Raw genomic sequence first — 26,537 nt, 5'->3', positions numbered from 1 at the left:
GCTGTCAGTTCCTTACTTTACCATCTTCTGTTCCCCTCACATATTCCCTCTCCCTTAGAACTACATTTCCTTCCATGCTGTTTCTGTCCCTACACACCCAGACACTTCATTTGTATTGTTCCATCCTTCCCACTTCACTTATGATACAGTGCCAAAAAATGGAGATGAGGTGAATCAATAGCAAGGAATATCATCACCCATCTTCTTTCACTAATCTTGAAATGACACTGCTGAAAATGAAGGGAAAATGATGACCTTTCAAAACTTCCCAGTTCTATTCATTTTTTCTCCTTGAACCAAAACTGTCACTTTCTATCATCTTTTACCAAAGGGAAAAGGGGTGGGCAATGGTGAGGAAGAATCATTTTTTACTGCTCCAGGAGAAGAGCTTCCTAAACCAGGGAGGAAAAGAAAGGGGTTCTGGTTCCTCCCATTTTACTGGAGAATTATGGACCTACAAAAGATGTCATTCACTTCGTTCACTCTAACCCAAGCCCACAGTACATCTTTAGATATGTCTGTCATATCTTTTTTTTTTTTTTCAAAATGAGAAATTAGTATATTAAAGGTGGGAGCTGGCGGGTGGGGGTGGGGTGAGGGAGAAGGATTCTCTATTTCCAGGCTTTTTTCTGCATCTTCTAATGCTGACACCTTACCCCAGGGAAATGGCCACACTCCAGTAAAAAACAAAATTTTGATTGTGAATTTTGGAGTTGTCCTTGTTCAGTAAGTGGACTGCCAGTTCAGGACAATTCATGCACTACACCATATGGTAAACACCGCAGACAATACTGGTACTAGAACTCTGTTTGCTAAAAGAACAATCACTTGATTGAGTTATCTATAATATGTAATTCTTTGCTCTTCATTCTGTGACGGCGTACACATGCATGAATAAAGACAACAGGGAAATGCATATGAAATGAGAGAATATCATTGAGAAAATGTACACATAATTCTGCAACTACTGACCTCTTCTAACTATTTTTTTGATTATATGTTAGCCCTTGATCCCCCCCTAAGTGAAACTTACTGGGCTGCTGAATTTGATTGAGGAACTGTATTTATAAATTCTATTACATGTGTAAGGGTTGCGAGCTTATAGTCTATATTTTCCACAAAAAAATTCTTCCCACTGCTTAGTGCCATAGTAGAGAAAAATGGCAAGTGTATTTTGTGTTTCTGAGGTGATCTTTAAACATTCTGAGTAGTTCAAGTTCTCATTTGTTTTTCTCTCATTGACTTTTTCATTTGGAGAGCTGAATACCAATAAGAAATTTCACTGATAAATCTTAGTGAAATATAAGCTTTCTGTAATGCTAGGAGAGATTTCAGGCCTGATTTTGCAAACCCAAATTCACATCAACAGTTCTTGCTCCAAAAGTGCAGTTGTTCACATCAATGAGACCTCTCACATAAGAGGAATTTGCAGAATTAAGAGCTTCCAGAATCAGACCTTTTGTTGAAACGTATCTGTGACTTTATCAGCTCCTCATACTGCAGAACAAACATCCGAACCAGGTAGCAAGCACCAGGTATTCTACTAATAAAATAACCTGGTTTTATGATATCTGAAATTGAACAATTTAGAACTTGTTTTAAAACTCACAATCTCAGTGAAGTTAATAGTGGTTAATGTTTTACGTATTACTCGTATAATTCAAGATTGTAGGTGTGTACTTCTCTGAATACTGTAAACAATTTATATAATTAAAAAAAAAAACACCCTTCAACATTAATGCTGCCACTTCAGAAAGATGCTGCATTATATACATTTCATTATTATGAATTATATGATAGTGGTACCAAAATAATGCCAAATCTATGGCAGTAAAAAACTCAATTAGAATGTGTTTAATCTTACCCCACTCAAGCCAAGAACTAACAATGGAAGACAGCTTTTCTGTGCATTAATTCACTTATGAATCTGTCTATTCCTCCACTCATCAGTTCATCTTATTCAATTTTGATAGTGAGCTATGCCTTCACTCGTCATCTTTATACAGAAGGTATCTATGATTCAGTAAGTGTTGGATGGATGACCAGATGGATGAGCAGACTGGTGAACAGCTAGGTCAATTCTTCATTCTGATTTTTTGGATGCTATATAATTTGCTGAGAAGGTCTGTCTACATTGGAATGGAGGAACGAAGATGTATTGTTACAGGTGTTGCACTGCATGATGCCATTTTCCTAATACACAATGTGAAGATTGAATTTCCTTTCACTCTGGGAAAATCACACGTATATGCATCTAGCCTAAAATCATTCTTTCCTTCAAGAGTGTCTGCATTCTCAAATATTGTCGTTCAGATCCCACTGCATGTGTGATTGTCTTTTAACAAAGCATCAATATTCACAAAAAGTAGACTTCAATTCAAATCTTTAGGATGGCTTACAAAGGGAAAGTACCTTGGCATGCTTATAAGCTCAAACTTAGAGAAGCAGTGACACAAAATAAATCAAAGAAAAAACTTGTAGAAAACCAAAAAGGAAAATAAAAGATATGGAATAAAAAAATGGGTTCTCAAGCACATGAATAGCATCAAAGAATTCGACATGCATCCGTTTTAATAAAGTTGAGGCAATCACTGTCTTTAGTGTTAAAGGGACTTTAGCAATTCAAACTTACCAAGATTATCCACTGTTTAGTGTTAAGCTTTATTTATTTAATTTAGTTTGATCTTGTAAATTAACAGGGTAGCCCACTGAAATTCAATAAGCATTTTCTGTATACCTTTATCTAAATATCTTCTTACTAGCCAGCAGAAACAAATTGTTCCATGAAACCATGATGATCAAAACATATTTCTGCTTTAGTTATACAATTTTCTTAGCTTTATTTATAAACACATCAGAGTTGTAGACCAAATGTGGAAAGTGGGCAACACTGCCAGCTGTCACTGAAATCAATAGGAACTGTGTGCACAGCACTTTGAAGGATGAGACTTTTCACAAAAAATATTTTGACTGCAAGTAGCCATGTTTTTAATGGCCTTAACTTGATCCCTGCTGGCTAAGTCAATTTTCTAATTCAGGTGTGGATAGAAGTTAAAAACAAAATATAGAATATATTTTTCCCATTGCACAAAATTTGATTTTTTTTCAAAGAAAATTTGGTAATACCCACAGACTAACTCAACACAGAAAATGCAAGATTTGAGTTCAAAGGTCACCCACTTTTATCAGCAGTGCTTTCTTTAAGGGAAATCAGAGAAGATTATGTTCTGTTTTCCAAGGCTTAAAAGAAAGAAACTACCTCTAGTGATTTTTTAATTTAGATAACACGTTTAGTTTAGAAGGAAAAGAACCAGCATTACCAAGAGACCAGCCTAAATCCTGCTGAAATCATTGAGAGTTATTAAGCTATCTTCAACAAGATTTGGAATGAGTTCTACATCCAAGATTTAGTACTTCTCCAAACTCTTTATGAAAGAACATTACTGTTCTGACACAAGACTCATTTCAGCTGATCACTGAAGTGTATGTAGAATTCTCACTTAAGCCAATTGGACTTTTGCATATTGGTAAAAATTTTGTTGAACTGAGGCCAATTACTCCAGAGAAGCTCACAAAAGATAACAGCAGTACCCTAGACTATGGTAGGGAAGAATTTGAGTTCAAACATAATATGTATTATTTGAGTGTTGAAATTGTACTCCATATAGAGAATAAAAGCAACAGAACGATCATCTTTCTCTGTCTCCCTCACTGTAGTTTAAAAGAAAATGTTAAAAAATGTTTTCTTTACAACATTTTTTAAAATTGTTTAGTTATTTGAAAACAATTAGAAAACACATAGCCACAGTGGCTGGTCAGACTAATGGGAAAAAAGAAACTTACAGGAAGTGATTTAATAAGGTTTGAATTTTTTTTTTTTAAGAAAACTTTGCTAATAAAGATATGAATGCAGTTTTAAAACAAATCAAAACAGGAAGATCATGCAATGGTGAAATTGCCATAATACATGTTGTTGCTCTCATCCTTTCTTCATTTTATTTTGTTAGAAAATGTCTCCTGAATTTTTGCTTGTTTTTCATTACTGTGATAGCAAGCTCAGAATTTTGTCCCTTTAACTGCATTTTAATAGCAATGTATTATAGCATGATTTATCAACATATGGCAGGTGGAAGCTGACACAAATTATAATGAAAATTAAAACAGTCATTTATGCAGCAGGCGATTATCATTTAAGAAACATTTATTTGCAGGCTTTAAAAATGAAGGTTTAGAATCAAATGGGTTTAAAATGAAAGTTTTAATGACTATTACCTTTTTCCTGCAGCCACTCCTCTACAGGCCGGTTATATTTGAAGGGGATTTTCTGTTTTACCATTTGGAACCGTTCACTATCAGTGTTGCCTTTAAAGTTTAAAAAACAGCTTAAAAACAATCTGAAAAGTCAATGCAATGGTTAAGACATCCTAGATTTTTTGTTTGTTTATGACTTTATTTAGCTATAAATAAATAAGCACATGCGTGCATACATAATATATTTGAAAGAGATTTATCTTTAGTAAGGTGGAGAATAGTTATACATCCAATTGCCTGAGGTTCTGGAAGGTCAAGGAAGTTAAATCCTATGAATAACATCTCTCCTTAATTTTCAGAGTATTTTCTTATCCAGCTTGGTTAAAAGGCATGTAGAATTTGTCCAAGACATGAGACCTTGGATGAACTCAGTGACATGAGTTAAAACATTTTGAACAGACTCTAAATCTGATGGTGAAAGAATATAGCAGAACATGAAAGATATGTCAGTCACACAAGCATACAAAGAGCAGCATTTTGATAAACCTTCTTGCAGTAGTACAAGATATGTGTTAGGACTTGAAAACTGGTAAAAAGAATTGAGGAAATTAGAAGAAATTAATGGTGAAAGGATGTAATAGAATTAGATTTAAAACAAACAAACAAAAAAAAAAAAAAACAACTCAAAAAAGAGTAAGAAAAGAGTAAAAAGAAAAGTAACAATTAAAAACATGAAGAAATGTTAATTAAATATAAATGAGGACTTATGTCCAGTTACCAAAGACCAGGGCCAGTTGCCATAGGAAAACAGAAGTTTAGAAACTAATATGAAAGCAGAAATGATTTATACTTTAAGTATAAATTTTGTGCAGTTCAGTTGTTTCACCTTAATGCATAACTGCAACATTCAGTAAAGTGTATTTTGAAGAAAAGCATTTACCACTCACAGGGAGCACAATACAGATAGGGATAAGAGTCAAAGTCTGTCTTCATATTCCCTAGATATTCAAAAAAGCCAGGTACAGATCAGAAGGGTTGATCTAACCTTTAGTAGAAAGGCACAATATGGCTTGATTACATTAGGAGTGATAAGAAACAAATGCTATCATCCTGCTTTTGTTTTCTTCAACTACAAGTCACTTTGTGACTCATTCTAATGTTTGCTTCATGTTTTATTTTTATAGAAGCTGTTTCATCAGATAGGCATAAAAAGAGTGTCCTTTTAATAATAATACTGTGAAAACTAGAAAAACAGAGTAAGCCCCCAGTTCACTGTGGTATACTACCATGAACAGATCCTGCATGCCAGTGCTCCGATACATGTTTGGAATAGGTGGTAGTCCAAGAATCACAAGTGCTCTGCAAAGTTTGTAATGCTTCTTTTGAAATCCCACAGATAAATAGCCTAACAGGACTTTATGTTAATCTGAATTTTGAAGCAGATGCTGGAATCTTTTTTCCAATGTAAATACATCCTGAAGAAATATACATATACATGTATATTTCCTTGACCACATACATATATATGAATAACAGCAGGATGCTTCACCTGGTCAGCAGTAGAGATTTTCGAACTGCAAGGAATATGACTGGTAATAAAGGTCTGGCTGTAGAAGGGAAAAGTGCAGTGAAATGAAATTTCTCAGAAATAGAACATCTCATAAGAACAGGCCAGCAAGACTAAGGTAAAAAGGAAACGGGACAGTGAAAAAGACATGACAGTTAAAAATGAATTTCTTGTAAATGACCTTCAAGAAAGCCAGAAATGACAACTATTGCCCACCACATCTTTAAATCTTTTTTAAAAAATCAGGTTTAATTTAATTTTATTATTATTATTAGGCAGATATATTCAGCAAGATTAATATATGTATAAAATGATACCTTTTAAAATCTATGAAAAGCTGAAGGACATTAGAAAATTCAAATAGGTTTAAAATTCAACATTAGCATCTGATCTAACTTTTTTGTTTTGCTTTTAAATTTTATTTCATACATTAGTGAGAATGAGTTTTAAATAAATGTGCATGAGAACGTATTTGTTGATATACACGATTACAACAGAGTTAGAAAACAAGCTTTCCCTTTTCAAGAGCTTGGGTTGTTCAGCAAATACCATTAAACACATACAATTATTAAATTAATATTGATTTTAAGCTTAAAAAAATAAACACAGCATTTGATATGAGACTTCAGAAAGGAAATATCATGGTTGCAACAAGAAGTGATGTAAATTCAACATGAAGTAAGTTCAGTAATGGTCCTTTGGTGACCTCAGTGCAATGCCTTTCTAGAACTATATGACATATATGCCCACATGGTTGAACAATCCCTTCACTCACATAATCTGGACTCCCTTCCTTCTCTTTGAGTCCAGCTCTAATCCAAAGCCTTATTTCAGAAAGGAATATGTAGGATGAGTAATTTTGGTTCAGTTTAGAAAATAGTTCCTTTGCATTCAGAATCAATGTAGGTCTCAAAGGCCTGCAGAACATTATTTGTTATAATAAGGTTGTACCAGTTGGTGTTGCTACTTGTGATTGACTAAATATTTTTCCAACCATAAATTCTAATTGTTTAAATAATATAAAGAGAAATAGAATATTGTTATTTAAGATAATCTCCACCCTTATTCTTCTGCAGAAAGAAACCTTGTACATTAAAATATAGACTGCTTCAATACTCAGTTTCATCTATAAAAACTCAAGCTCAGAAATGCATTCCTTCACGTATTTTTCTCCCTTCTCATGCAAAATTCTCTAATGCAATCAAATCCAGATGCATGATGATGGGGATAAAACAAGTCTGTTATCCCATTTAATACTCATACGTGCAACTAAAACAAATCCAGCTTCATCTCCGAAGTTTACAGATACTGGAAATGCAAATATGCTGTAAAACCTCAACTTTCCAACACATTGTTAAGTATCTAGATTCTTATGATCTCAAGGTTTTTCATGGTAGCATTTTGAAATGTTCTGGATCCCTGAATTCTTTTTAACCTGAACATTCAAAATATCTGGTACGTATATAATAAAATTTAACCTGCTGGCTAAATACTTTTGGTTGCCAGTCTTTTATCTTTTCATAGATCCCCCGGTATATTACTGCTAAAACTGACTACACAGATATACATAAATTAGATTCAATTCAGATCAAACTAAAATGGGAAAAATCAACAGAATTTACTTCTGCTAATCTCTATTAGCAGTTCCCACAGGAAACGTTTTTATTCATAGTAAGATCTCAGGGAGAGATACTTAAAATTTTCTCATGGGCAAAGTAGAATTCTCTTCCAAGACCCTACAATGTTGGATGATGTTTTACTTACCCTTGCATGGCTCTTTAAGGAAACAGTCAATTTTTTTTTCGCCTTAACACCTATTTCTAAACAAAAATGGATTCTTAAGCCAAAGAAATTAAAAGAGAGATTGAAGCTCTGAAAAGTGTTTCTTCTTGGCCCAGATATCAATCATAATGATTTACTGCCTTTTGGTAAGAAAGAGAAAAGCCAAAAGATTTCAGCAAATTGCACTGTGCAGAAAGGAAGTGTTTGCTTCCAGGTGGAATATTAATACAACCTGACGTGTTGTCAAGTCTGTGAAGATGCTAAGAAGAATATCCTAAGAAAACATTAATCTGTTCTAAATTAATGCCAAAGGCTGTTTTATGAAGAGAGAATACAAGCAGCAACATTTTCTACTTTGATTATAAGTTTTTAAAAACAACAAGACGTTATCTTATAAGCAGTTATAAAAGAAAGGCTATACATTGGTATGAATGATTTAAGAAAATGGTTCCAGATTAGTGCTCTAGGTTTAAACTGATTCCGCCTCACTTTCCTTTTTTTAGATGGAATTTCAGTGCAAGGAGGACCAGCAAGTTTGACTATTCTGCACAACAGCCTCTGACACCCTCTGAAACCATTTGAGATGTTATAGAAGCCCATAATCTCACTTTCTAAGATTTACATATAGTTAATTGACATCAGTGTGTGAAAGGGGGGCACGGTAGTTTGCAAAGTTGACCTTAAGTGTACTCCATCTTCTACTGAATAACTGATCCAGTTCAGTTCAATCCCTGGATTCCTCCAGATCTGATGCCAAGTGCTCTAGAAAAAGAGGTTGAGGTGCTTCATGGAGTAACTACCAGTTTACTCTAATATTTAATGAAAGGCAGAGATTTTGCCAACCACAAAAGTTTCAGAAGGTTGTTTGTGATAGGCACACACTGAACCTACTGAAACACTTCTGTTGCACTTGCAAATTCACTGTATACTGAATTGTCCCATTTTCACATTTTCTTAAACACATATTTAGTTTTGAACACTATGAAGTAAAGATACCACTTGTTTACATTTTACATTCAGAGCTGCCTATTTTGTAGTATTACTACAAAGCCATACTGTGGCATATGTAATATAGAACAGGAAACATTTTCATTAAAATTGTAACACGTAAAAAATATTTACTCACAGCCGTTTTTATAAAACACTTGGACAAAGTCCAAATCTGAAACCACAGATGTGACCTACACAGAAATGAAGCAAGATAACCAAGCAATTAAACAAAATAATTATAAGATTGGTGATGTGCAATCTGTCTTTGTAACTACCACAGATAGTCTCTACAAATTCTTGCAAAGCTTTATTTTTTGCCCTATCTAAGAAGGGACACTATGGAAAATGAATTCAAATTTTTCATTTTATTTTGAGTGACTGAAAAATAGCCAACTACTGACATTGTTTATTTTTATTTCTGGTCTCAGATAGTATGCTTTTTCTTCACTCTTAGATTCAGTTCAAAACGTATTTTGCAATTGAGTTCTCCTTTTATTTCTTGTATTTGTTTTTCTCCTTAATCCTGGATGCCCTTGACTTTTATTTTTAACTTGCTCTGATCAATTTGTTTGCTGTGAGCCACACCTCTCCGTTCATCTCACTGTAGAATGGAGTTAAACACTGATCTTCACACTGCAGCTTTCCTCAGCACACTGCTTTCATGACAAAAAATGGGATCTCAGTAGCATAAAAGTTACTCATTTGATCAGATGACTGTAGTTGCTTCTAAGTTCCTATCATTTCAATCAAAAGCTTTGTGCTGTTGCCATTCTATTTTGGTTTCCCTTGCGATTTACATTTTCATATGTACCACCCCTCTACTTCAAGTACTCAGATTTAACTATAAAAATATTAAAAAAATTTAAACTAAATAATTCTGGATTTATCTTTAAAAAAATATATGGTCCAAGTTTAAAGTAAGGCAGCAAAGGCCATGCTCAATGGGAAAAGAGGCAAAGTAGGAGATTAGGTGCAGTTAACATGAACCATTATAGCATTAATCAGACCAGAGAAGAGTTCACAAAGTCATCCAAATCTGTCCCTCTGCCCCAGGAAAAATTCACAACATTCAATCTTCTTTAGATTAATCTTTCAGTTCTGTCTTGAACGACCAAGAACATAAATGCCTCACCTTGATATCTAACCCACAGGTACAACAGGAGCAAAATGAAAAGAAAACACAGCCCCATGAATTTGGAAGGAGGTTAATCAAACTTTCTCAATGGTGCCAAAGAAAAGTTAGTTTTGACAAAATGCGATCAGGACTTTATTTTACATGTCAGATAATAAGTAATTACTTCAGCTGATAATAAGAAGAGTCTCCTTTAGCTCACTTGTGTTAGAGAATTGAGCTAGGGTATGGTACAGAGAAGGCAGCTCCCAGTACAACCACTTTACAGATATGAAGCAATCTGAATGTATCTTCTCTGAGACATTCTGTAAGTAGTGTATATATCGTGTTTTTTGCTGTCCATGTCCCAATTAAGCTCCATATCAGGCAGCTAAGGCTAAAGTGAGTATTAAAGAACTGAAACTACATATTGATCTTTCCATTTTAAACAAGGACAAATTTCATTTTGCACAAAGAGATATGAAACAGAGATCAGAATAAAATCCACTGTTATCGCCCTCACTTCTCATTTCTTCGATTTCTTTAGGAAAACTGATTTACATAGCCCTGCAGGACCAAGGAGTAACAACAAAATGCCAAAGCCACTTTATTTACATTTATATTTTAAATTCCATTAACTCTCATTCATCTTAGCTGTGGCTATGCAAGTCACACTGGAAAAACACTGGTGGAGAAACCAGCTTACAGGCATTCACACCAATTGGCATTGGTGTTTAACATGGAACTACGGAAATACAGCTGTATGTACTGCAGAGTACATCTGTGAACAACTGCCTTAGCATAGTGCAGGGTCTGGGGAAAGAAATGCAGTGCCCTTACTACACCTGCTTTACAAAGAGTCAGTGTCTCACTGTGGTGCTCCTGAAAATAAGTGCATTCAGGTAGACAGCTAGCTTAAGTCTGACACAGCCAGCAGGGAGATAGAGCTAGGAATGTCCAACATGGATTGGAAAGCTAACCAGTTATAAATAACAGCACATTAAAAAATTCTATTGAAGGGATCAAGTTCTCTAGGGTGAGCACAAGGAAATAACTAAAAACAAGTAAAAGACTGATGAAAGAAGGTTATTAAGAAGAACTTCCTATGCAGATTACATACTAGGCAATGCTGGCCTCTTCAGGGAAATTCTTGAATTATTTAAAATTGTATTCATAAAACCTAGAAGGGTGTAGTGAGGAATATCAGTTGATTATGCAGGGAAATAAACAAGAGATTGAAAACATTTGCTTGGTCCTAATTACTACGAATCCGCAAACTTTGCCTCCTCTTGAAATGATTTCTCCTGTTTCCTCCTGTTTGCATTGGCTTAGAAATAGGAAAGAATTCCAGGTCTCTGTAAGCCTTCTCAAAGACAGATGCTATTCACAAAGCCCAGCCATGAACTAGAGGCACAAGAAACACCCAAACAGTGAAAAAAATTATTACTGAGTAGCACAGGGCCAGATGTAAGGTGGGTCAGTGGGAAAAGGCACTTTCAGGCTTTTTAGATGTATTTTTTTCTGCTCTAAACTTTTAAATCAATTGCCTTCTTGGAAATTACCTGAGTTACAGAAACTGCTATGGTAAAGGTAGTAGGGAAGAGATAAAATGCAACTCAGTCTGTTACGCAGAGTAGATCTCACTGACTACAAATCTGTGGGGCTTAAGGAAAAACAGAAAAGATATTTCAAGTCTGACACTAAAGTTTCCAGTCTGCAGAGTGCTCCAGGTACTTACTAACCAGTAGCAAAAATGCAATCCAAAAAAAATTTTATACTCAGTGCACAGTATGATATTTTCTATTCATAAGTCCCTGAGTATAACTGAGTAAATTGAGGCTTTATCCTAACTTCACCTACTGGAAAACTAAGCCACAGAGTAGTAAGAGCATTGACCCAGTCAAAGAGAACAGCGTCAATACAGTTAGGACTGGAATTTGGGAATTTCTGGTTTCCACTTCTATGCCTGGTCCTTTTCATTTGACTAGCTCTTCACACAGCTGCTCTGCTTTGATCTTTTGTCACATCATGGGATTTCAATGATTTTGTACTCTCCAGTGTCTTTAGTGAGCAGGGAGAAGGCTAATGTGGATGCATGAGCCCCTTCTGTCACTGCATGTCAGCTGTGTCAACCTGGGATTACAGCTGGCACTGTTCTTTCTGCAGGCAATAAGATCAGAACAGCACGAAGTTGTTGTTCAATCCTCTAAGCCCTCAGGCCAGATGTTTGTTACTTACTCTGTGTGTGTATTGGAGAGAGAGAAAGACAAGGACAGACGGAGAGTTAGAAGGAAAGAGAGGAAAAAGAACATTATACAGTTCCATTTGAGCAGAAAAACTGAAACAGAACTAACCCAGAGAGAAATGTAACTATATTAATATCTGGGAGTTCATTGCTGTGTGCTGTCTAGCAGAATTCCCGCTATCCAGCAATCTTATTTAGCCTGATTCCCCATCTGAAAAATATTTCTCCATCTTTCTCTGCACTACAATATAGAGCTACATTATATATGTGTTTTATATATATACATATATATATACACACACACAAAATCAGTTGACTGAACCCCTAATAATTCATCTTGTTTGCTCTAGCAAACAAGAAATTCAGAAGTTTTTGATGATACTGCTCATGCTTAGTACCTGGCCATTCATATAGCCACGGAACACTCGACAAAAACAGTTCACAGCATTTGAACATTCAGTCAGGATAATCATGTTTATGTAAGCAATCACACATTTCAGCCTAGAATTATTAGCAAGACTATTAGAACATTGCTATGTCTTCCAGTGTGCATTGCTGTTTCTGGAAAGCAGTATGGTGATGACTTTATCAAGACATACAAGGAAAAATAACATGGCTTGGATCCCTCAGGGAATGTTATACACCTGTTCTGCACCAAAGCATTTCTGGCACAAAGACTCAAAGGCCTATAGCAACTACAAGAGTGTAATCCCAGTATTTAGGGAAATCCCTCAGCCCAGAGCATTTATATCATATGCAAACAGGGTGATGAAACCTAGATAGAAAGACGCTTCATTGCCCTATGGATATCTTGCTATATTTTCAAATAGACATAGACCAAGTCTGCAAGTAGGGAAATGTACAGCTCATCTCTTTCAGAGTTACACTGTATGTCATACTGTGATTTGAGAATTAAGATCATCAGTGAAAAGAAGGAATTAGAAAACAGAGAAAAATGAGAGATGCCTCTAAGTTACCTGGGTTTTATTTTGTCTGGTTTGTATTAAATTTTGGCTGATCAATGTGCTTACATTATAGCAGAATAACATCTACCAAATTTCCACTGGAGAGGGAGTGAGTATATTTTCACATCATCATGTCTCTCTAGATAAATTAATGAGGGGAAAAACAAAAGCATTTGCTTTCCTGCACAGTAACACATGTAATGATTGTGGCCATGATACAAACATGCATTGTTTATATGACCTCATGTTTCAGGTCACAAACTAAGCCTTAAAGGTACGATAGAACTTCTCAGAAATACATATTTGGGGGCATACTTTCATTGTTGTCATGGTAGATTTGCTATCATTTTCTGAAGTATCAGCCACTTGTCTGCTCTGCAACTCAAAAAGCTGATTAGATGTACAGAGGCTCTGTGAAAACAGAATAGAAACCATTCCAAATCCAGGGTCATTGAACAGAAGTGCAATTTGAACCATTCTAACAAATTTTCTTTTTTTTAATTTATTTGGTATTCATCTGTAAATTGGACATAGGGGACATCAAGGCTGATTCAGGAAGTTGCAAGAAGAATGCTACGCTAATTCAACTAACAACGTGCAGCAATATAATATATATTCCATATATATATATATGTTCTTTAGGACTGCACTGACAAAAATTTTCCTCAAAGCGTTAGTATTTTCTGACAGCATTTTCTTTATCCAGGCTATAACCAATAAAAAGCATTTTGACTAGCTGAAATCTAGCAGTACCACTGTGGCATACATTTACTTGTTAGAATATATATATATATATTTCATAACTGTTACACAGCAATAGTAAAGAATGCTACATAAAAATCCTTCTTATTCCTCCATGCATCTTCCCCATATGTAATGGACTCTCTGTGGGATCCTACATGGGAATTAGGTTACATGCATGAAAATATCATTGTATACGTACATTTCCTTAGGTAAACTTTGCTTCTTCTCTCAATCCGATTGATGTTAACTAATTCTGTACTGGTTAACTTGCACTTCTTGATTACAAAAAAAAAAAAATTAAAAAAAAAATTAAAAAAAAATCATCTCCCTCTTTCTTAATGATAAACTTATAGAAATAGCAGTGCTTGATAACAAACCACTAATTTGGTCTTGAGATATTTTGTGATGGTAAGGCTGCATCTTATGTAGACTCATTGAGTGCATATTCTAAAAGTCTGGACCACCTTTAGGAACTGAAATTCTAACAGGAAGGATGAGTACTGAAAGTTGTAATATGGTCCCTTTTTTCTTTTTCCCTTCTGTCTTTCTAATTCTCTGTCCTCAGAGACTGAATTTGAAAGATAGAAAAGCCCTACAGCACTTTCACACAACTGTTTGTGCAATGTGGAAATGATTCACAGTGTTATACTTCCTGCGGGAAAGCAAAAAACAAAGTACATGGAAGTGAAATTCTGAGCATCGTGGAAACATTTACATAACTTTTTGTATAATCTCAGGTGCTATCTCATCATTCAGTATGGATGCACCTGCATTAACGCATGTACACGAATGTTTCTGCACAAATTCCACAGCACATTTGTCTGTTGCTGTCCGAACATGTGTAGTCTTGATATCCCAGCAGATATAGGGGCCCAAAACTGAGTGCTCATATCATGTAGCCATATTTATCTGCTTTTCTACTTTATATTATAGATGTTAAAGCCCTAAAGTGACAAGTTACAATCAAATTTTGATTTCATCAACTTGTCATGCTTTAATTATCCCTCTTGGCAGATCTTTCAACATATGTCAAAGTACTGCCTTCAGAATGTCCCTCTCCAACTCTGTTTTATTAACCTTGTCTTTTTAAATGTTTTAGGCTCATTATGAAATGCAGTAAATCTGTCAAAGGTACTTTACATGCCGTCTCCAATTCATGTTGATAGAAAGCATCTAAAAGCTCATTTAAAGTCCCACAAAATGAACACAATATGAAAAATATAAAAAACACAAACAAGTGCATGACAAGAACACTGGGGATCACATTCAACTCACAAGGCTAAGCAAAGTTCAGTGCTCTTGTTCTTAACTGATAACCCACTCAGAGGGAATAGTAAAATATTAAGACCACCGTGGGATATGGCAGTACCACAGAGAAATCTCTTTAGCTCAATATCAAACACAAGTATTAATCATTCAAAATAGTAATGTTCAAGATACATGTTCTGCTTCAAGGAAACAACTGAATTCAGCTAAGCTTTTTATTACCTTGCTTTCAGTGAGGAGATGATAACAATCCCAAGTCTCAAGGAGGGTAGGAGAACAAAAAGAGCACAAGGCAGTAGAAACTGGAATTGAGGGTGGTAAAAAGTGGCTGGAATGAAGAGAAGCCAAATAGCTGTGGAAGAGACAGAGGGAGTTTGGGGGAGGAAGGAGCCAGGCTCTGTGAAGGACAGGAAACTACCTGTTTTCTCTATGTCTCAGCAATGAAATATCTGGAAATCACTCAAGTGGCAAGGATTGTAAGAAGATGTTGCAGTGACTCAGACATTCCACTTAGTTCTGCTTTTGAGTTTTCCTGTTAATGTCCCAATCAGCATTAGACTTGTAATTACTGAGCTCGTGAGAACTAATAAAAATAATATTTGCATAGCATTTCTACAGTCAGAAGACCAGGTAGTTGAAGAAAGAAAATAAACTCTTAAATCCTCCATTACTGCTACTATTAGATCATCCAAAACTCTCTTAACATTGGCTACTGCATTATAAATTAAATGGAGCAAGGATGGGAGATACGATATCTCTTATTAGGACAACCGATATATTTCTAACAATACAGGAAAACTTGCAGAAACACAAAACATTAAAGCAAGCTTCTTTACAGAGAGAGAAAAAGGAAACGTCTCTTAAAAAAAGACTCCTAGAACTTACATATTTAGAAGCAAGGCTGCTTTTTTCAACTGTATTGGACTGACTAATAAAGACTGCATGTTTTCAGAAATCCAGCCTTGATTACAACAGAAGACTATTAAGACTATTAAGGGTATAACATACTACTTTCTCCATAATTAATCAGGTACTCATGTTCCAGAAGATTTTTTCTGTTTTGCATTCTGGAGTGTTAGGTTAAGTTCAGATGGTCAGCAGCTACCAAAATTCAGAACACAGCAGAGCTGGATCAGTCCCTCTATTCAGTATAAAGCCTAATACCCAGACAAGCATGCACAAAGAATCTAGATGCAACCTTGTGAGACCTCAAGTTTCAAGGACAAGATGAAGACTGATATATAAAATCAGCAGACGTGGCTGGGAGCTGTTTCACACAGCTCCCTTCTATGCTTCACATCAAACAAATCCATGCTAAATTTTGTCTTTAACAACTACAACAATCACTGCATTATCTGAGGAAATTCCTCTTCATAACAAGCTCTTGTGTGCTTTGTGTAATTCCTTTACAAATAACCTTGAGCCTTATGCATGTCCTCTTAATATCTCAGGAGAGGATCTCGTTTTTTTGTCCTCTCTTCCTCTCTCGCCTGCCCTCCCCCAGCCCCCAAATTATCTCTTGCTGTCTTCTGGGTGGTTATGTTTAATCTCAGGATTAGGCAGCAGTCTGCAGTTTGCCTGGAACATCTTATCAGCTTCCAAGAGACATTTACAGGGAGAAAAAGACTCCGGTTTTGATAGCAGTAATTGTATTTAGCTTGTAAGATACAAGGCTATTTATCTCAGAGCTGGAAAATCACAGAGGGAGAGATAGAAAATAAAAAATTGCTGATAAAAAATAAATAAAACCAAAAAGAATGAAGAAAAGAAAAGAAGCAACTCCCTCCCTCAAAGTCCGTCCTCAAGTGGAGTGAAGGCATGGGTAAAGGACTTTACTGAACAAAACAATCATGCCACTTATAGAAGGAGATTGAAAATATCAAGGAAATGGTGATGAAATGCTTAAGTAGGACAAGAAATGACCTGGTTCAAAGCAGGCACTGAACTCTAGTTTACCAGTCATGTACTCATGGAATTAGATTTGTAGAGATGTGAATAAGCTTTTTTTTTTTTTGAGATACAGAACACTAATATTCGGTTTTAAAATAGCTGGTGCTGTGAATATCCAATGTTTCTGAAAATGAAGACAGTTTTTATTTTTCAAAGGAACTTACAACTGTGCCTTCCATTGGACACACGATGTCAATACAAGTTATCTTTCTTATTAAATGCCCTTTCCATAACAAATTTGTAATATTCAGCACCTTCTCTCCAAAACAGCTTAATAATCCTTTTCTCTCATCCCAAAAGCCTTGTTAAATTTCTGATGCTGATATTACTCAAGTTCTATTTGGCCTACAGAACTACTGCAGTAGTTTTGGGTAAATATTAATACAAAAATAGGATTCAGATATTTTGAATTTTCTTAGGCTGTAACCAATATTTCAATTGAGTACAATTTAAATAATACACAAATAGGGCAGACTTAAAACCATCCAACTGAGAAATATTTAGCACTTTGTTGAAGTATCCAGTTGCCTTTGACAGCAGAAACAAAAACAAAAAACAAACAAACAAAAAAAAACAACCAACCAAACAAACAAAAAAATCCTCACATTCCCACATTTCCATTTGTATCTCTGTAATCACAGAGAAAATTCAGTAAGAAAAAGATAAACTTGAATTATATCAAACAGAGATGAAAAACAAATACTTTACTTGTTTGCATCTCCATAATTATTTCTCTGCAGCTAAAACAGATTAAACAGATGATCTATTAAATCAATACATGGATGATGTATATTATTTCTGCCATCCCCAAAAACATCTTGGAAATTTTCTTCAAAGATGAGAGGTGATAAGGTGAAATATACTTTTAAAAATACATGGTGACTAGATTTTTTTTCCAGAGCTTATGTCTTACCACAGTTCATTTAAACAAAATGTATTTAACCTTTTCTTCTGTTACCATGAGTGTAAAATAGTTTGCTGAAAATCTTGAAGGATCATGAAGGAATTCAGCTAGCTTTCTTCCCTACCTCACATCCCCTCTCTAATACTAACCAAGCAATTTCCAATCTTTCCCTGATTATATGAAAAATATATCAGTACAAGAAAAACTTGATGGCTTTTACATTTAAGATAGGTAGGACAATCATGACCACTGTAATTTTAATGTGAGCTTCTGGGAAGCAATTTTTTTCAGACAACAGCAAGTAAGAAAGCCTTTTTTTTTTTTTTTTTTTTTTTTTTTTTTTTTTTTTACATAAACTACTAACGATGTATTTTAGTGAAGACTTTAAACTGACATAAGCCAGCCTTGTAACACAGGAAGTAATTTTATCTTTGTCCATCTCCTGACCAGTCATTTTCACGATCCTGTAACCTCTTTTCCCGGGCTACTTGCACGGTGACTAATATTGGTGAAATGACTCAGCTGAAAAGAAGGTGAGAGTAGAAAAAATAAATTTAAGTAACATGAGCACGAGAAGGAGTAATGAAAGAATGAACTTTGCTGTTCAGCTCCAGCTGTAAACTGTATTACAATCCACCTACATTAGAATTTTTATGTGAATAGGGAGCATGCCTCTGAGGTTTACCTAGCACTCCCTACTTGCGATGCTTTGGTTCACATACTAAAATGCTCTCAGGGAATGTGAACTGGATTTCTTTCATAATCAGAAGTTATGCTCCAGCTGTTTGGGGAATTCAGTCCTTGGGACTGGAGCTAGTCCAAAACCTCAGGGTGGAATCAGGGATCTTAGAACCAATTTTTTGTTTTATAGGTGTGCTCTCATCAGGTCACCATACTCACCAGAGCCATCACAAACTCCCTGGAGGTCTGTTGTAAGCTATCCATATTCCTAAAATCCAACTTTCTTACAATTTGTACTTGATTCAGAAAATGAAAAAAATGATGACATCTTTTTCCTATTTTTTGAAGCCAAAAGAACAATTCTGTGATTCTGTGTGATTCTGTGAACTGAACACTAATATCATTGGAAAGGGCAGAGACTCCTAGGAGAAGGCTAAGTGATCACTCAAGAGAATGACAAAGGGGAAAAATATAAAATCTGTGCTGAGAGAATGAACTAATGAATCCTCATAAGGGCCCAATTGCTCAATGCTGTCCCTCCCATTTCTTCTTCTTTTTTTTTTTTTTTTTTTTTTTCCTTTCAAATGTATAAATCTAGGCTACAATTCTCTCAGCAAAGTATATATTTCTTTAAATGCCAGCAAATTTCTGCCTCTCACTTCCTTCCTGTAATCTCCTTTAAAACATTACTCCACCTAGACTTTTCCTCTGGTTTCTTATTCTCTCTCCCTGTAAAGCTTCTCTTCACCTAGTTTTGTTTCCTTTATGACTGCAGAAGATGTACTCAATGCACGGATGGATGAACAGGACTATCAGGCTTCTTTCAACATGCACTACAAATCTGGCAACATACAAAGAATTTCTTTGCAAGCAGAGATGAAGAAAATCTGCCACTCAAGAACTAAAGAAAATTTAAGGACTGAGGTGTTTCAGCTGTGCTTCAAAACAAAAGATTTGTTTTTAACCCTTCTGAGAATTGCTGACTCCCAAACCTTAAGGATGCCTGACTTAAATCCTTCTCACTGTACTGTAAAGTGCCTCAAGTTTGAAGGGTTTTACAGCAATCTGAAACAAAAATGTCACAGACTTCATTTGCTTAAACCAGCTTTCCTATTCTAACTTTTATTTCAAAAATGATTCCAAAATGATTCCTACTGCATCAACAAAAAGATGAATTTAAATTTAGAGGCATCTGTCAGGAACAACATAAAGAAGAAAATGGCCAAACGCAATCTGTTACCTGGGATGTACACTAAAAGGTGAAAGCACGTGAGACAGTGGAAGAGAGGAAGTTGTGGAAAATAGCACTTTAGGGCACAGCAAATCATATGTATTTGGTAGCAAAATGTATACATACCCTGACTGAGAAATACATTGCAATGATCAACTTGGTTAATTAAGAATCAAGGAACTGGTCATCAGTAGAAAATATAGATAAAGCCCATCTCCTTATTGCACAATTGAGGGAGAGAAGCAAGGGCAAAATACAAATAAATCATGAACAGTTCAACGGTTTTGCCCGAACTGAGTCATAAAGCTGAACAGCAGGCAGGAGTCCCGTTGTTAATGCTGCTGTTTGCCATTACCCATTACCCATTTTGCAAGAGCCTTGTCCCAGTTACCTTCACTGGATCACTGTTCAGAGTCTTATCATCCAGTAAGAGAAACTCTGTCAAGAGTTTGAATGGTACTAAAACTGAGAGGTCATTTCTAAATCTGAGCCAACCTTAGCTTCAAGTTAATTCCCTCCTTTACAGTTTATCATAGAATCCTTAGAGTTGGAAGGAACCTTTAAAGGTCACCTAGTCCAACTCCCCTGCAATGAACAGGGATATCCACAGCTAGATCAAGTTGCCCAGGGCCTGATCTAGCCTTGCCTTGAAAGTCTTCTGGGGTGGAGCATCAACCACATCGCTGGGCAGCCTATACCAGGGCCTCACCACCCTCACTGTGAAATGCTTCTTCCTTATGTCCAACCTAAAATGACCCTCTTTGAGCTTGAAACCATTTCTCCTTGTTTTGTCACCACAGACCCCACTAAAGAGTCTATCCCCTTCTTTCCTGTAGCTCCCCTTTAGATATTGAAAGGCTGCTATCAGGTCACCTCGGCGCCTTCTGTTCTCCAGGCTGAACAGCTCCAATTCTTTCAGCCTGTACTCATAGGAGAGATTTTCCATTCTGTGAATCATTTCTGTGGGCCTTCTCTGGACACACTCCAACAGGTCTGTGTCCCCCCTGTACTGAGGACTCCATAACTGGATGCAGTACTCCAGGTGAGGCCTCACCAGCACAGAGTAGAGAGGCAGAATAACCTCTCTCATCCTACTGGCCACATTTCTTTTGGTGCAGCCCAGCATACAGTTGGCTTTCTGGGCTGCAAGAACACACTGCTGGCTCACGTCCAGCTTCCCATCCACCATACCACCCCATTTTATTTTTTGGCAGGGCTATACTCCTTTCAACTCCCAGCTTGTATTGTTAGTGGGGGTTGCCTTGACCTAGATGCAAGATCAGATTTACCTCTAACCCTTTTCTTCACAAGAAAACAGCTTGTGTTGCAGGTTACTGAGGCGTAATTGGATGTTTAAAAAACAAATAGACAAAAAACAACCCAATATGTACATATCAGAACTGTAGGTTTGCTCCTTTTCTGCTTTCCTTTCACTTCCTTGTCTTTTATATAAAATTGTAAAACACATCTCTGGAATCTTTCATTCCCTAGTTTCTTTAATTTCAATTTAACTGAATACAGTGTTTTAAGGAAAGCCAATATTCTCCCTCTTTGCTCATTTTATGAGCATCACACATTTTTTTGTACTTTCCATTGAGCAAGTAATTATGAATCTGATGTATAACCCTTCAAGAGCTAATAAAACTCAGAGAGGAACATAGAAATACCATTAAGATTTCCACCGTGCTGCCATCACATGTGATGACAAAGAAACTTTCGCTAATTTGCCAAATTTATGAACACAGCTGCAACACCATGCAAAAAATTATGCACACATTAAATTGTCCACATTATAGACATCACAGCATACTCAAACATGTACGTGCCACAAATAAGTTTCTTTTTAAAACACTACAAAAAATTGTCTCTTCTAGAATTGAAGTGATCCTACATGTAGAACACAGAAATCCTTCGATATTAATACACAAGTTGAAGATAAATTGCAATTTCAGTATTCTATAGCTGAGACACACTAGATTAGTCCAGATCAGCTTAACCACAAAACTCTTCTAAAGCTGAGATTCTGCTGAATGTGTTTATTCTCTACATGAAAAATATTAGGTGCATGTTTGGTTTGCTCAGTTGTCTTCTAAATCATCACTTCCTTAGAAAACTGAACTAATCAGGCATGGTTTCTTGTAGCTATTCTCTTGTTTAAGTTTTTCACAAAGCTGAGACATTAATAGTACTTTTATCTATCTACCTATGAATATTCTAATTTTTAACACAAAGTGAGATCAAGCCACAGTCCTTTCCCCTGGGAGAATTAGGATAGTGCACTCCTCCATCAGTTATTTTCACTAGCCATGTTGGACTTGAATATATTTTTTTCTTTTTAAAAATCTTTTGTTCCCTCCATCAAATTTGGCTAAAAAATCAATATGAAAATTAACTGAAAAAATATAGGAGACAAACACACATTGATGTATGATGCTCAAAGCCCTATTTTCACATGGAGAGGCTGAAAAATACTACACCTACGAAGAGCCAGAATGTGAAACACCTGCATGGAAAGGAAATGATGTCTGGAATACAAAGGTTCCTTTGGGGTACAACTGCATATACTTAATACTAGGCCAGAACATAAGACCAATGCCAATTCTACTAAACCATATACCTTCTAAAGAAAATGCAGGACTACTTTAACCAAGACAAATACAGAGGATACTGAGATATTCTCTGAATGTGACTTCTTTTCCCTTTAAAAAAAAAAACAACCATCTCTGAAGCAATAGCTGAATGTTTTGTTTCTTTACAGGAGGGAATTACTACAGCAAGTAATAGGAGAAGAAAACATATTCGAGGGATTTTTACTGTCTATAATTGGCTGGCAATTAGGTCAGAGGTATTTTACCATAAAACAACTGAAGAAAGCAGAAAAGGGATGCTCAGTTTGGGGACCTACAGCCATCCTACCTTTTCTTATGAATGGATAATAGTGCTAGAATCTAGCTCAGCATTCTTGTCATTACTTTCTTAGAAAGCAATTATTTCACTAAAATAATGATTAATTTTATTTTTTTAAATTTAATTAATAATTATTAAAGTGTACTCTTTTGCACACACAGCATCAAAACACTAAAAAAGAATCACTGAATATGAAGTAATATCACTTGCAGTGAAAACTTCCCTATGCACTTTACGATTGAATAGAAGAGATGAAATTATCCCTTTGGAATAATTTATTAGTGTTTGAGAATAATGGAATATTCATACAAAACTAGTATATTGCCTTGTGTCTATCAGTAAATTTTTCTATCTTCTATTCCAGATCAGTTATGTATAATCTAGAAAGGAAGAACTGGAAGTTGCTTATACTTAATACTTGGAAGCAACAAGATGATCATCACTTGATCATAGACAACAAAGTGTGAACAAGATGAACACGGCTACAACTGGAATTGTTTCCCTATGTTTCTTCTGCTTTTTGTAACTATCCCCATCACCAAGTCTCAACTATATTATGCCCTGTCCACATCATGTACAGAAGCCTATTTTTCACTAGGGATGAGTTTAATCTTTTAACATGGCAACGTGACAGTGTATTCCCAAGAGTGAGATAACACATGAGACAGTGATTCAAGAGCCACTTGTTCAGTATTCCTGGTGGACTTGGGGTGATGACTTTCCAAGAGGTACTGAATTGCTGCACTATATTTTGACCTAAAGTCAACTGAGAGTTGTCAGCTTTGTCTAGATTTTGTGTCAACCACTATTTATGTGCAAACCTAAAAGAGAGTGAAAATCGGGTGATGAAAAATTGAGGCAAGAATAAGGTTCATTCAAGTATTTGCAACTTAGTCTCCCACATTCTTTACAGTTCAGCTGTGTACCTATATAGCCTGCATCTTGGGGATGGCTAAATCCATCTCTCCTTCTTGCAAAGTGCATTCAAAAGTTTTCTCTCTTAATTACTGAGAATATCACAAGTAGCAAAACCAAGTTTGTTGTTGAGTTTTTTGTTTTTGTTTTTTACTCTCTGCAGAACCAAGATTCACTTAGAGACCTCCATACTAGCAAAAGCTATGTGTATCATACCATACAGTTATAAAAGACCAACCCTGTGTTTTCCAAAAGACAGAACATTCACCACTAGGCTGGTCAGTTTAATATTGAAACGATGCTACAAAGTCTGATATAGTAACCACCTATGATTAAATGTTATTTTGTAAATATGGGTAGACAAAGAGAAAAACAGAAAAAGCATGTACCTGTTGGATAGTGTTCATTCACTGGCCAGCTGTCAACTTGAAGCGTAGCATTGCCGCCATTCCTGGTAAAGCGCACCACATGGTATTTGCCATCATTCACAGGTGTGCTTTCCTCTTTAATAGAGATATCCACTGTGCCAATATTGAAGACTACGCCAATCTTGCCCTGCTCCTGAAAGAAAAAAAGAAAAAAAAATCTTACAAATTGCTTGCTATTAGGAGAATGTTCTGGCCCTGTAAATATCTACTGGGTTATTTTGCCGGTAGATGGCACTGAAGAATACACAGAAGCATCATTTTGAATTTAGTCAAGATACACTTCATTGGCTCTGCTTCAAGGCTGACATTGTCTTCCACACTCTTCCTTATAGCTTTCACGTGAACATAGCAACTTGCTTGCTCTCTTAATTATTACAAAGTACAGTTAAGAAATCAGGCAATAAAACTAAGGAGATGTGAACAGTTACTTGAACAACAATTCCACTGATTAGTAGTTTCTTGTTCAGTTGCCATCTGAAGTATGTGCACATCCGGTGCACATGCAGGCTGTACCCTAACTGTTCCACAAATGCAAAAATAGAACAGAATAAATAGCCTCCCTAAAACAAATAACGATGGGAATCAGCAGAGTGAATGTGTTTTCAAATATAATAGAATAAGAAATGAGCAAAAATGTACTAACCAGCTTTGGACATTTGAGGGAAGCTAATTGCTCCTAAACCAAATGGAAAATGCTACAGACCTTCAAAGGATTGGAGTGACTGTAGTCTTATTTTTCTATCTCACGTGCTCCAAGCAATGACTTGCTCCCCCTAGTGATCTCCCAAAACTTTCCAAATGCAGTTAACAAGAATACATCTTCAAGCTTTCAGAAAGGAGATGTACAGTAAGCTGGCTTCAGGGTTTATGAAGGCATACTACTATGTCCACAGCAAGGATTCAATTCTGATTCAGACAGAACTAAAATTTTTCACTCATAAACCATTACATTTGTTACCACCCATACTATAAAACCAGCATTAGCCTTATTAGCTGTCTCAATGGAGAAATCGGAAAAGAAACAAAACAAGATAGTGGAAGGCCATCTCATAACCTCTTTGAAATAGAACTGTGGTGTACATCAGACCATCAGACTTTCTTCTTTTTCCTTTTTTCTTTTTTTTTTTTTTTCCTAACAGTCTACCTTACCTTATTCTTTGAACTGCAATCATAGAATCACAGAATCTCAAGGTTGGAAACGACCTGCAAGATCATCTAATCCAACCACCCTCCCATTCCCAGTACCACAAGCTACTAAACCATCTCTCGTAGCTCCTCGTCCAGGCGCCTCTTGAACACTGCCAGGGACGGCGACTCCATCACCTCCCTGGGCAGCCATTCCAGTGCCTGACCACCCTCTGAGAGAAAAAGTTTCTCCTAATGTTCAACCTAAACCTCCTCTGGTACAACTTCTGGCCATTTCCTCGGGTGCTACTATTTGCCTGGGAGAAGAGGCCAGACCCTTTTTCATCACAACCTCCCTTCAGAAAGTTGTAGAGTGCAATGAGGTCTCCCCTGAGCCTCCTCTTCTCCAGACTGAACAATCCCAGCTCCCTCAGCCACTCCTCATAAGACTTGTGCAATATCAATACTGCAATATCAGTTGAAAAGGAAAACAAACAGTCCTATAACTAAAGAGATCATTAAAAAAACGGGACTGTGTCTGGATTACTTTAAATTTAGCACTGTAACAGCATATAAAGCATTCTCCCTCTTCTCCGAACAGTAAATTTTAGACTCTACTGCATTTATACTGGACAGCAAGAGTCCTACATTCATTCACACTACAATGTTTTGGACTGACTTCATTATAAGATATAAGTAATCTGTTTTTTAATGGTGATAGGGGTAAGTTGATTGCAACATTTTATTGCAACTGAGAAATGCAGAAAATTGTGTAAAACACACCACAGGCCTAACTGAAAACCTCCTCCAGCTCTATACAGTCTCTCCTCCAGCAATGTTCCTCATGACTTTCTGAGTTTTGCAGAAGCATGACTTTACCAGATTTTGATACTCATACTTGGACTGACCTGGATCTTGTCATGAAAATGGTTCTGTTCCAATTACCAGGATAGAACACAACATAATGCAATTCTCTGAAAGCAGAGCTATTGAAACCAAACTGCAAAGAAAGACTTGAAGGTATACAAGTCATAGTTTATTAGTTTATTCATGTTTTGTTGTTGTTGTTTTAGTTTTAGTATCTCTAGGGCACAAGATTATCCCTGGAAAAAAAATCCAACTGTTAGTTTACTCATTACTGGTAGAAAACAGTAAAACAAACTAGAAAGAAAAACCTACAGCAAAATACAATGACCATGGATACAGGGCAAATACAGGAGTTATTTTCAAGATTTCTTCATCTCCAGTTTCCTCTATTACAACAGCTAATTAAAAGCAGCTTTAATGAATATCTTCCCTTTAAATTTGAAAGATAAACTTTACCACTAGCATTGAACAATTCATTATGGACTTGGCCTCTATCACTCCATTCCCCATATAGCTAGCACATTTTCTTTCTATGTTACCAAACATGGATATTAACTAGACCTGCAAGTATACGATGAAGAAAGATGCATTTCAAAGCCACTATGTTT

General features: G+C 36.0%; 1 protein-coding gene across 16 annotated transcripts in view; it reads right to left on the bottom strand.

Annotated features, from left to right (window-relative positions):
* Nucleotides 1-26,537, bottom strand: part of NRXN3 (neurexin 3) — a 943,812-nt gene that overhangs the window by 108,135 nt on the left and 809,140 nt on the right. For all 16 annotated transcript variants that reach the window (XM_052693472.1, XM_052693473.1, XM_052693470.1 and 13 more), the window contains 2 exons: nucleotides 23,899-24,070; nucleotides 4,273-4,362 (listed from right to left, as the gene is read on the bottom strand). In XM_052693472.1, the coding sequence (XP_052549432.1) occupies nucleotides 4,273-4,362; nucleotides 23,899-24,070 (262 nt within the window). The remainder of the gene's footprint in view (nucleotides 1-4,272; nucleotides 4,363-23,898; nucleotides 24,071-26,537) is intronic.

The sequence above is a fragment of the Tympanuchus pallidicinctus genome, unplaced genomic scaffold (genome assembly GCF_026119805.1).
Source record: "Tympanuchus pallidicinctus isolate F22 unplaced genomic scaffold, pur_lepc_1.0 scaffold3, whole genome shotgun sequence".
Lineage (NCBI taxonomy): Eukaryota > Metazoa > Chordata > Aves > Galliformes > Phasianidae > Tympanuchus > Tympanuchus pallidicinctus.
The sequence above is the reverse complement of the archived record's forward strand: the minus strand, read 5'-3'. Positions and strand labels throughout refer to the sequence as shown.